Source organism: Erpetoichthys calabaricus, chromosome 15, assembly GCF_900747795.2.
Source record: "Erpetoichthys calabaricus chromosome 15, fErpCal1.3, whole genome shotgun sequence".
Lineage (NCBI taxonomy): Eukaryota > Metazoa > Chordata > Cladistia > Polypteriformes > Polypteridae > Erpetoichthys > Erpetoichthys calabaricus.
In genome coordinates this window covers 76,181,905-76,194,809 of record NC_041408.2, presented here as the reverse complement: position 1 = coordinate 76,194,809, position 12,905 = coordinate 76,181,905, and the positions used below count along the sequence as shown (strand labels likewise).

At 39.5% G+C, this 12,905-nt stretch overlaps 1 protein-coding gene across 4 annotated transcripts in view; it reads right to left on the bottom strand.

Moving 5' to 3' along the window:
• The window catches only part of LOC114666140 (ribosome-binding protein 1-like), a 114,119-nt gene that overhangs the window by 23,851 nt on the left and 77,363 nt on the right, over positions 1-12,905 (bottom strand). For 3 of the 4 annotated variants that reach the window (XM_051919642.1, XM_051919643.1, XM_051919644.1), the window contains 4 exons: positions 10,171-10,254; positions 9,858-9,950; positions 2,815-2,898; positions 2,014-2,112 (listed from right to left, as the gene is read on the bottom strand). In XM_051919642.1, coding sequence (XP_051775602.1) covers positions 2,014-2,112; positions 2,815-2,898; positions 9,858-9,950; positions 10,171-10,254 — 360 coding nt within the window. The remainder of the gene's footprint in view (positions 1-2,013; positions 2,113-2,814; positions 2,899-9,857; positions 9,951-10,170; positions 10,255-12,905) is intronic. The other variant, XM_028820885.2, reaches the window with a different exon arrangement.

Sequence of the window (12,905 nt, the reverse complement as noted above, 5' to 3'; positions counted from 1 at the left end):
ACTGTAACAAAATCGGAGAAATGGGCATCAGTGGGATTGGGGAAACCCACCACCATGTATATGAAGTCCAACACAAAAGAGGCCAATCACATAGCTCAGGAACCAAGAGTGGGAGGAGAGAAACAAAGATGGCTATAGAACATGTCCTAACTCTTCACAGTGAGAAAAGGCTCAACTCGATTGCTTCACACAGAGTGGACATATGTTCAGACACAGAGGTTCTCTTACCCTCGACCGGAAAATGGAGTGAACAGCGAGTTCACATCTTGTGAACCTGAAGAAATCCGAAATGGAATCTTCCAATTATTGACTGAGGCTTACGATGAACAGTGCAAGTCTTGTGAATGTTTTTTTTGAATGGCACAAGTTGGTGCTCAGAGGAACCCATTTTGTGTTAGTAAAAGATGTGAAAGCAAAAACTACAGAGCTCCTCAACAGCCTTTCAGAAAATGATCTGCAGAATTGCTCTGCATGTTGACAGCGTCATATGCAGCCGTGTGTCATCTCACAACGGAACTATTTTGAAGTTGATCATAGTTAAATTTTCTTAATTTGTTAAATAAAAAGTGATAGGCACAGTCTTGTTTTTTGTGTGTCAGTCCCCGCACTAACAATCAAATTATAACCACCAATCCTCTTATTTAGTCCAGACAAAAATAATCCTGAAAACAATGAAATTCGACTTCAAGATATTTCTACACTTCCCCATAATAATGGAGATTCCTATAACACAAATCTTGCTCAAGAACCAGAGTTTCCAGAACTCCTCTCGTTAAACCAGGTCATCCCGAAAACCGCACTGATGCAGTGTAGTGCACATGGGATAAAATTTGTTATTCATCTTACGCAGGATCTATTCATTTTAAAAAGTAATTGAGGGAAAAAAGGGTACATCGAGCAATGGGGGAAAAAAAAAAAAAAGAGGTCTTGTTCTACATTGACGTTCATCCCAATATAAAGGCCTCTCCGTAGCACCTTCATACAGGCTGGCACATTAATGCCCACCTAGAAAAACCACACTATGGCTACGTCCACACTAGATTTTCATTTAAACATTTTTTTTTTTTTAAATTAAAAACCACCTCCATCCACACTAGTGTTTTCACATCATTTATGAAAATCTCAGCCCACACCAAAACCATTAAGAATGCATATGACAAATGCTTGCCTACAATGGACATGCATACATTGGTTAAAAAAATCCTTAAAAGGATAGCAACGCCACCGGTCACAGAACTGTAGCAACTGGTAAATTTGCGTTTTGTGCACGTATGAAGCATTCAAACTGTACAAAATGCAATTTAGATGCATACAGGTAAGCAACATGATAAGCTCTACGAAAAGCAACTCCTGTGTCGGAGCTATTGGAATAAGTTTCGTTTCTTTGAAAAGTGACCAGTCAAGAAATGAGACGTAGTTTGCAAGATCCAAACAGTGAAGGGCTACATAATAAGCACAAACAAATCAAAACATGATTAGAGTCTACAGTTCACACACTAACACTGAGCCAGCGTTTTCAGAGCGTATTCCAAAGTTTTGTGGATGTAGCCTGTATATTGAGCTCCTCACTTGACAAATCACACCCTTTGGTGGCAACACTCCACATTTAGGGGCTAGTTTTATTTCTTGCTTGACGTGGAGAGCTGCGGCGTAGGTGTTCAACAGCCGACTAAATAAGAGTGGCATTAAGATTGTCATGTAGAGAGAAAAATTATCAGCTACTTTGGCCTTTTAAAACCACCATCTATCACTTGTATTGTAGTTTCAGATCAGTGAATGGCCGAGTAGCCAGTGCTTTTACATGATCATTTGTACACAGCCAACTTCAGTTCTGAACATTTAACTTGGGAAATAACTTGCATTTTTTGTATAAAAAGGAGCAAGTACACAGTTCGGGTGTCGGCAATAATTTTAAAAGCCAGCAACTGATTATTCAAGCTTAAGATGCACGATCAGTCAACCCACAAATCAGATTTTGTGCTATAACAGTGAATCATGTCCGCTTATAGTTACCTTTAGTTGAGCTATATTTTCACTACTAGGAAGGTCAGCACCTCCAGCTGCTTTCAGCGAGTCCAGCTCAGCTTGCAGATTTGACACAATTGTCTGAGCCTATTTGAAAAATAAATACACTGTCAGACACCACTTAACTAACAAAAAGTAACTCTTCCCAAAGCTTAACATTTTGAGTGAGTTAACAGGAATGGTTTCTAACGTTAAACATTTGTCTGTTAACAGCAGAGATCACGCCAATGATGAGAGAGAGCGCGAGAGAGAGAGAACGCTATTCCTGTCTTGCACCTTAGGATTGCTGGGATTGGCTTCAGCAGCCCTGTATCAGTGGATTAGGAAGATGAATGTTATGTGGAGAAAAAGAAGTGGCTGAATTGAAGACAGGACTCTTATCTGAAGAATGAGGAGAGGCAAGTCTTCCATTCAAATAGGAAAGATCTTTTGAATCTATTTCCTGCAGCATTTAATTAAAAAATATTTTGATAAATAAATAAAAATAAAATAGGCATTTTGCACGTTGTGAGCCATACAACTGGATGACCTGGCATGTAAATTACTTGACATGATTAAACACATTTTTTCGCCCCATAGTATTGTTTGTTGTCCAGCATTTGGTCACCAGGGGCTCCATTTCTATTAGAAAGATGATTATCTCCCTTCTCCATGACAATATGTTTTAAACTTGTTCTCGCCCATCACTACAAATCACATGGGCTAAGTAACACACACAAAAAATAAAATAAAATTGGCACATCCCTTTAAGAGACAAAATTAAAGCATTTACCTCCTTGTGACACTCACCTGCTCAAACTCTTCAGCCAGTGTCTGATTCTGCACATGCTCATGGTTTAGTTTTTCAATAGTTTTCTCTAGCTGCGACTGTAACTGGAAAAATCAAAATACATTAAATCAAAAAAGAAACCTAAAAAGTAGAAGGCCTGACTGACTAATGGCTGTAGATTTTCCAACATCATCAAACACTATTGTACATAAATGATAAAAGACCAATACTTAAGTATCACATTTCTGGTGTATATAAAAGGTACTCTGAAGCTTTAAAAACAATTAGGTGTATTAATGCCTCTAAAGAGGAACACAAGTGATATAAAAATGTAAACAAATAGAGAATATGATATTGTTTTGCTCTGGACTGCTCAAAAGATACAACTGACAAAACAAACAATGAATCTTTGTACACTGGATTTTTCCAATTTTAAAATCACTTTCACATGGTAGCCATTCAGTACTGGATTTAACCCTGAACAGCTCCATTTTGGCGCCTTGGTTTATTTCTGCTTGTTTGTGTTACCACAAGTAAGTCACCCTTTATTCAGTTTCACATCCATCTAAATGCTCATAAACTTTTTGTCTGGCAAATATGCCTGGAAATGGCAGTGTGCCCCATGTGACAGGCCGACATCAATTCCAAATATCTAGCTGCTCGGTTGTTCTTCATTTACTTTTATTTACTTACTTTACAAGAGTAGCATCAAAAATTCACTTCACTGGGGAGTACCAAAATACAAAAACTTCCATGGGGTGAAAATATTTTTATAGACACTGTACAAGTAGACAAATAACCTCTGATCAAAAGCACCTAACACTGTTAGGGTAAGTACATAAAAATGGACTTCGCAGATGTACAGACAACGTAACCAACAACAGAAAAGGGTTTTGAGCTGTGATTTTGGACGTTAACATTAGCAGAATGTCGTGCACAGATCGTGGAGAAGGGATGGAAAATTTTGATAGAGGTGTTGGCATGGATGAACTCTTCAACAGAACACACTTGTTGTGTGTCAGGTAGAACAAGGCAAACATTTTTAAAAATGAGAAATTAAGCTCTATCAGTTTTGATACTCTAGAGCACAGGTGTCGAACTCCGGTCCTCGAGGGCCGTAGTGGCTGCATGTTTTCATTCAAACCATCTTCTTCATTAGTGAGGCGTTTTTACTGCTAATTAACTTCTTTTGCTTTAATTTTAATTAACTTGACTCAGGCCCCTTAATTGTTTTTTTCCTTAATTAGTAGCCAAACAATAATGAATCATCAAACAAGTCATCATATGACAGAAAAAACAGAAAAATCAACAGATTTGGAAATGTCTGCTATGGCAGAATGAGAGCAGCAACGAGCCATTGAATGAAATAACAGGCTTAATTAACAGCAAGAATCAGCTTCTCATTAAGAGACTGGTTGGAGTGAAATTGGTTGGAGTTTGAAATCCCAGTTTAGCTGGTCATCTGTTGGCTCATTTCACGTCTCATTTCTGTTTGGCTGCCATTTAATGAAACAAATCAATTCGGAGGACTGAATCCTTAAAAACAGGGCTATTGAAATGAAGGGAAAAGGAGTTAATTAGCAGTGAAAACTGGTTGCTGATTAAGAAAAAGGTTAGAATGAAAACCAGTAGCCACTGCGGCCCTCCAGGCCTGGAGTTTGACACCCCTGCTCTAGAGGCATGCAAATATTTAGGGCCTACAGGTAAATTAAAAATTAACTTGTAGTGTCAAGTGAGCTCTCTCTTTGGTATCTCTTTATTCCACTATACTAGAGGTTCAAAGCAGCATTCCCTACCACAATGGTTTTAAAGATTTTACCATAACTAAGCTTTTAGTCACCTAAAAATGGAAAGCAATTAAAACGTTCCATTATTCTTAAAAAAAAAAATTACACCACCAATATAAGAAACCCCACAAGTCTGCATAAAGCAGGCCTGACTGCCAGAAAAGAGGAAATACTACACAGCATTAGTTATGCAAGACCTCAACTGAAATGCTGCCTGATGGTGCAATTCCAAGGTTACAAAAATCGCGTGAGGTTGTGAGAACGGTTGCAGAATTTCCTTCAGGAAGTGATGGGGACAGACTATAAAGTGAAATATACATTATTACTTTTAGAATGATCCCAAAGAAAGCCACACACTTGCATCTTAAAAGTAGTCTAATTCTTGGAAGAAGTGAATGATCTGCACCAATTCTATTATACAGACACTTAAAGCTGCCTAAAATATGAGATTTTATAAAGGTAAATGGGATCTACTGTATGTCATACCTTATTGGTGACAATAAGTGTGGCTGGCATACAAGCCACAACTAGATATGGTGCCAAATAAAAAACAAACCAACAACAGATCCAGTGACACAGCCAAGATTTGCAGGCCTGCCTGCATGTTGATGCCGGACTTCCTTATGCTAACACGTTATGGCTGCCCACACATGCAGATGTAATGACATAAGCAGCGGCATCTTAACATCCTGCCATGGCACAAGTTACTGACCACAGCAGTTACATCCTGCATTACACTTCTAGGAATCTTCTTCTTTCGGCTCCTCCCGTTAGGGGCTGCCACAGTGGATTCTCTTTTTCTAGATCTTCCCGTCATCATCATCTTGCTCTGTTACACCCACCACCTTCATGTCCTCTCTCACCACATCCATAAACCTTCTCTTAGGCCTCCCTCTTTTCCTCTTTCTTGGCAGCTCTATGCTTGGCATCCTTTTCCCAATATACCCAGCATCTCTCCTCATCTCTAGGAACCTACAGTACACTTATAAACTAACACGATCTTTTACGCACAGTAAATTCATTTTGAATATGTGGACTTGATTTAATCTCTCTAAAACAATTTCCTGATTGTTTTGCACAGTTTTATTTCCTGCAAATGTTACTGTAAAATTTGATTTTTATACATTGCCAGAATTTTTACCTTTCACTGAAAAGCCCACTTCTAAAAAAATAAATGAAGTGGAAACACGGGCCCATGAGGAATCCAGGCATACTAGTATAAGAACATGAAGATGTGAACCTGCATAGTGGCTTCACTTACAAAGTGCTACATGTATGCAAGATGGGAAGCTCTGTGTTGAAGGAAGCAACCTCTGAAAAAGATTTATGGGTTTATGTTGGCTCAACATTTTCATCATCTAAACAAAGTGCAGACGCAATTAAAAAGGCAAATAAAACGTTAAGTTACTATACATCGTAAAAATTGAGCATCACGTTCCTTGATTTATTTTCATCAGACTGTATAATGCACTAGCAAGGCTGGATCTGGAGCACTGTGTGCAGGCATCTCTGGTCAAGACATAGCACCACTTGAAACTGAGCAGAGGTGAGCAGCCAGGATTTAAGAACATGTCGTATTCTGACAGGCCCAGAATTACACCAGAAGAAGAGATAACTGTGTGGCGGCCTAATCCAACTCTTCAAGACATTGATAAAAGTACATCCAGTAGAATTCTTTCAACTTAAAAGGTGAATCACATACTTGGATGGAAATGGAAATTAAGGGGAAGGGCATTTTGGACTGAAACCAAGAAACACTTCTTTATGTAAAGAGTGTTTGGAATCAGGAACAAAGTACCGAGACAAATAGATGAAGGAAAATCCTTGCCAACCAACCTTTAAGATCGATCTAGATGAAATATTGTGAGAGTTTATCTATTAGCTAAACAAAACGAGCTTGGACTGAATGGCCTTCTCTCATTTGTCAAATTTCGTATGTACCCATAGCACTGCATTTAACTTACCCACTATATGAATGTTTTTATCTCAAGTGGTTGGATTTTACTACATTTTAGGTCAAGTCCAGGAGGGGATAATCAACAGACATGCTGCAAGTTTTTTCTTCATTTGAAGTTGGGCTGCACCACATCACATATGGTGAACGTAACCAAGGAGTGTATGACCCAATTTATCGTACCATGAATGCAGCATATCACCACCCCATAAGAGCCGAGTGAAAGGCTAAAGGAAGTTGCTATAGCTCAGCAGGCTAACTTCCTTGTTTCATTCTCATAGTTGCAGAGCAAAAAGACGGAGGTTTTGGATTTCAGTCCAGGAAGAGACCTACCTATGCCAGGCCCAGTGCCAACATGTTAAACCCCAGTAGAATTTATTTGTTACAATAAAGAGTAGCATAACGGAGGCTTATGAAACGAAATCAGAGTAGGTATTTGAGAAAGGCAGGCAGGCAGGTTAGTATTTATTAGTGGATTTAAGCCTTTTCAGAAGTAGTATTGGCCCACAAGAATCATCTGCACATCAACTTTAGGAGATATTTTCATTGTCAGGTGTACTCTTGCCCTAATGCAACTCTTAACAAAAATTTGGTTTTAAAAAGATCTAAAGCCAGTGAACCAACTTCCCAAACTGCTTCAAACTTGCCAGCTGGACATTTTTTGTATAAATTACTTGCACGGATACATTTTCAACTGCGTTTAGTCTCCCTGTGTCACGCAGCAGCATAAAAGTTTGGGTATTCAAGTTTAGCCCATAATCAGTCTTGCATCCTACAATAATCTACTTCAAAGATTTAAAATTTAATCTTGCAGGCCGGGACTTTTTCCCCCATTTCTTCTATTATGGGCTCCCTTTTTATTGTGTCAGCCTTCCGAGCACTTCACATGTACATTATTTTGTAAATATATGTAAAATGTAAGCACAGATAAACTATTCAGTGTCACATAGTAAGCAGGAGGAGGACCACCTTACATTTTAAGTATATTCTTAGCCAACAGGCCACATTGCTTGACTACTGTGTTAACTGTTGTGAAAAGAATTGTGAATAGGTGTTCTATAATTTGAATGATCAATCAACTAAAAGGTAAGCCATTCTGGAAATCAAGTGGACGACTTTGAATATCCTCTACTGTTTTGTCTTAGTCTTACTTTCACCACTGGCCTTTTGACAGTATTTTGTAATCATTACTAAAATGTATTTTTTGAATTAAATGTATTCAAAAAATGGCTGACACCACCTCAAATTTTAAACTTATACAATCTTGAGACATCTAGCACATAGGAGGAAGGACAGGATTATGGAATCCGTCCTGGTATGACTCCTACATTAATATATTAAGCCAGCAACACATTACATGACTTCTGGTTAGAGGGTGTGCCAAGCTGGATGACTGCACTTCTGCCAAATTTATTTCTCCCTCAAGTCAACTGACTCCACTAAACCACTTCTCAACTGCTTATCTGACATTAAGGACTGGCTGGCTGTAAACTTCCTTCACCTGAACGATTCAAAAACCGAGGTCATTGTTTTTAGTCCCGACCGCAAACAGACCCCACCCCTTGGCCTCGACTTTCTTCCCATTCCAGTAACTTCATCTGTTTCCAATCTTGGAATCAAAATGGATATGGTCCTGAAAATGGATGCTCAAGTCAACAGCACAGTAAAATCCTGCTTTTTCCATCTCAGGCGAATTGCCAAACTCAAACCAATTCTGCCTTACCACCTCCTGGAATCAGTAATCCATGCATTCATTACGTCCCGGCTCGACTATTCTAATTCCTGCCTATATGGTATTAGTAAAGCCACTCTTTTGAGACTCCAATTGGTTCAAAATGCGGCTGCAAGGCTTTTAACTGGAAGCAGCAGAAGCCAACATATTACACCGATTTTAAAAACCCTACACTGGCTGCCGGTTAGCTTCAGAATTGATTTTAAGATACTCCTCTTAACCTATAAGGCACTAAATGGTCTAGCCCCTGCCTACTTGAGTGTCTTGCTCCATCGTCACAATCCCCCTCATGTTCTTAGATCCGCAGATCAGCTGCTCCTAACCGTTCCCAAGGCACATTTTAAAGTTCGTGGTGAAAGGGCTTTTTCTGTCTGTGCACCCAGACTCTGGAACTCCTTACCTTTAGTGGTTAGGCAAGCTGCTTCAGTCGCCACTTTCAAATCAAACCTAAAAACTCACTTCTTCACATTGGCTTTTAATTCTTAACCTGTCTTATTTCCACTTGCTTTTTGCTATTTCTCTGTTTCATTGGGTCCCCTGACCTGTTTTTTAGTGTCTCTGTTTTAATTCTCTCAATGTTTGTTTTTAATATTTTGCTTTTAGTCTTGCTTGTTTTAACTGTACAGCGCTTCGGTCAGTTGTAATGCTGTGTTTTTAAGCGCTTAACAAATAAAAATGGTATGGTATCTCGTAATTGGTCATCCTTAAGCAACAAGAATAGAAATCGTAGGGGCTGACAAATTGACTTTCCAGTGAAGTTTCACCTACCCAAGTACTGCGAGCTCTCCACATTCTGACAGCCAATAACATGAAGGCTTTTCAGGTATAGTACGTTCTCTTGGAATTTCTAAGCCTTCCCCCCCCCCCCCACCATTCTAGCGTGATGCAATAAAGACTTCAGGCCGGTGAGCCGATATGTTTCCACAGTCCTTACCTTCCACTTCCCTCATGCCTGTAATGTATGCTTTGTACCTTTGGTTTAATCGGCTCTCGTGCACACATTGCCAACGAATACGAAATTAAAAATCAAACTGGGGCAATTGCAGACTGGTTTGACTGAGTTACTAGGGATTCCAGACTACATAACTGGCAACCATCGGAGATTATGTAAATGAAATCTACAACTGAAAATCACTAGAAAAATCATTTAGTATGCTGCAGCTCTTAGCCGAACAGCTGACAGACATTTTTATACATCCACTCCACCGACACTCCCCACCCCGGCCTCAACAATCAAAGCATGCAATTTTATTTTAAAAACAGCAAGGATACTAAACTTCTCCTCCCTTGTCTGTTGCTGTATAATTCTGAATAGTCACCTAACTCTAATGCGCTGCATTTGTGTAAAAAATTACATACAACTATAAAATGACAGCAAAGGGCAGTATCTTTACAAAGTGAAGACACCTCGATCAGTTTTGTCTCTCGACTGTTGATTAAAATCTGAAGAGGTACACCTGAGCAAGTTCATTTGAAGAGACTCTAGAGCCAGAGTTTATTGAAAAGAAAGTTTGTGGTGGTCCAATACTTCTTTAAAAAGTCTTATCCGGAACCCCCCCCCTGTACCCAAAAGCCCACTTAGCTTTTCACCTTGTCAGTTACCTGTCCAGTTTGATCAGTCTGTGACCCAACTGCTTGTCCATCCTCTACACGACTCTTCATCTCACCCAGATGCTGCCTAACCTGGAACAGGGATCAGGAAGCTTTTGCTAAACATGCTTTATTGAAAAAGTAGAAATAAACCAATCAACTTAGCAGACCATCATGGCATAAGAGCAGTGCCTCCTGTGTCAAATGCTAACGAAGTTAAATATCATTTATATAAAAAAACCCTCACTGCCCAAGCAGAAATCCATTATTCATCAAAGGGACACAAGTTATGAATCTAAAATAAAACACTTACCAAAGCAAGCTCTGCAGTTTGTTTCTGTGCTTCTGATTTGGCCATTTCCAGCTGGCTCTGAGATTCACAAAGCAAGTGTCTTAACTATATATTGGGGGGAAAAAAAAAATTGTATCAGTGAGCAATTCACTCTGCTGAAGGATTAAAGAGCATATTGTTATAAAGATGAAGAATTTGCAGAGACCAACCACGGCCGATCAATGTGGTCAGGCATACAAGTAAGGCATTGCAGATTCATTAGGCCCAAGGCTAACACTTCAGGAGCACAATAGGATTAAAATCTAATCACAACAACAGAGCAGGGTTAAATTAAGGTCACCCGATATCACTTGTACAGCCAAACACAAACTATGAATGCCAGTCAGTTGTACCACCAAGTAAGCGAGCCTGGCAAGGTACTGAAACATTGGTCTTCGTGAGGCTGGGCGGCAAGCCATAGTGATCCAACAGTGGACAAAAATGGCTGTAGGAAAGTTCAGACTCCTCAAGGAAGACCTGTGAGGCCCAGTGCAAATCCACTAGAAGAGGAATGACAGCTGTGACATGCCATCACAACATTTTAAATAACCGGGTAAAACCTCAGATAATAGGCTACTCAATCTTGGAGGTGGGAATCCACTTCATTATGACTATAGACATTAACCATCTACCTCTGCCAACTCTAAAACAACCAATGGGCATCTTAAGACTACCTGGGCTGCCATCAGGTCACCTTCGCAAGACATCGGGCATCTAACATGGAACGAAATCCAAGAATGAGAATGCAGACATTGCTGTAGTTGAACAAAAATCATTGTCCAACACACCAACATAGCAGTGTACAGCATTGCTTGGGAAACCCTTGCCAATAATGGTGCTTGGCCGGGGAAAAAAATAAATCATCACTCAGTCCATGATCTTTTGTGGGAAGCCATTTGGATTATGCAAGCTGTTCTCTTCCACAAATGCCTATGCAGGATCAGCACTTTCCCTAGACCATCTGTGTCCTCAATCCGGTCTCTTATAGACCATACAAAAGGACTTTAACACCGACTAGTGTCAACTCTGTGCAGGTCATCATAGTGCTTAGTTGGAGGTCTCTCAGGACACAATTTGTGCGTATTGTATGAATCATACAGATGCCAGCTATTCAAGTAGACTATACAATTTATTCTGTACAAACAGCTATCACACATGCTTCAAACTGGGGCAATATATCATCATTCACATTGGCTTTGCAATAATTCCACCCATTCTGGCACTTTGATGGACCAATTCTGGGTTTGCTGGATGCCAACAGAACACTGCCTTCTGAACTGCTTACAGCATACGGATAGGTTTGGTGAAGGTGGTATAATGGTCTAGGGCAGTCTTTCTGGGTTTGGGCTAGGACCTTTGGTTCCCATGAATGGTACTGTTAATGTTACAGCATACAAAGACATTTTAGACAATTGTGGGCTTCCAATTTTTTGGTAACAGTTTAGGGAATTCCGTTTTCTGTTCCAGCATACCTATGCTCCTGTGCGTAAAGCCAGGTCCATAAAGACATGAAGGAACTTGAAGGGCCTGCAACAGAGCTCTAACCTCAACCTTACTGAACAACTTTGGGATAAAACAAAAAACGGCAATTATGAGCCTGGACTTGTCCAATACCACTTCCCTATCTCATAAATGCTCAGTTTCCTGAATAGGCACAAACTAGGGGGCTCCGCCCCCTGCTCGCTTCGCTCGCCAACCCCTGGTGTTGGGAATGACAAAGAGCGTGATGTATGAATGAGATATAGAATAGTGTGACGGTGTAGATGATGCAAATAGAAAGCAAACAATAAAGTGTGTGGGACAGTGTAAAGGTTTATTGGAAAATTTCTTTGTACACGCCGTTTAAGTGTAAAAGGTAATTCCAGCTCAGAACTTGTAAGGTCAATGAAGATGGTTATTGTTGTGATCAGAGTCAAGTTGTCAGAGCTTAGAAAGAGTTGTGTCTCTCCAGGAAGTAATGGAATGACTTGGGTATTTATGTTTTCCACATTAATATTTTTTGGACATAATATAGTGCGTTGTGTTAAAAGGGGCATTTGGTCTAATGAGATTGCTGTTCCAAATCTCTCTGTAACTAAGTCGTCGCAGATAAAGGTTTGAGGAATTGTAATATGTGGCTGAAGTCCATCTGTATTGGTGAGTGTACCATCTCTCAGTTGTAATAAGCAATTGTTATGATCTGGTTCTGGACATCGTATCTTTTTTACTAACTGTATCTTTTGAAAGCAATGCCAATTGTCTGCGTATTTTAAGGTGCACTGAACAATAGCTGAGTGCATGGCATCTGGAAGAATAGCTAATCACTGTTTAAAATCTCCTCCTAATAAAAGTACCTTTCCTCCAAATCGAATATTATTATTCATAAACGTTTGTAGAAGTTTATGAATGGTGTTGAGTAGTGACTTCATGCCATTGTACATTCATCAATAAACAACATTTTTTGAAGACGGATGTCACGTGCAGTGCCACCGTTAATGTTCATAGTGGATACCGATTTTTAGGATCTAATGCAGTTGATAAAGATTTCACTTTCAGGTACATCGTCAGTTAGAATCTTCTGTAGATATTCAGTATATGAATGTAAAGAAGGCAGTCTAATTTGACCCTTTTGACAACAACGTCTAAATGTATTACTTGTATTGCCAGTTGTTTTCTTCAGGGAAGTGAACTGAATGACAATGATTGCAAATGTCATTCATTAATCCGAATGAATTTTC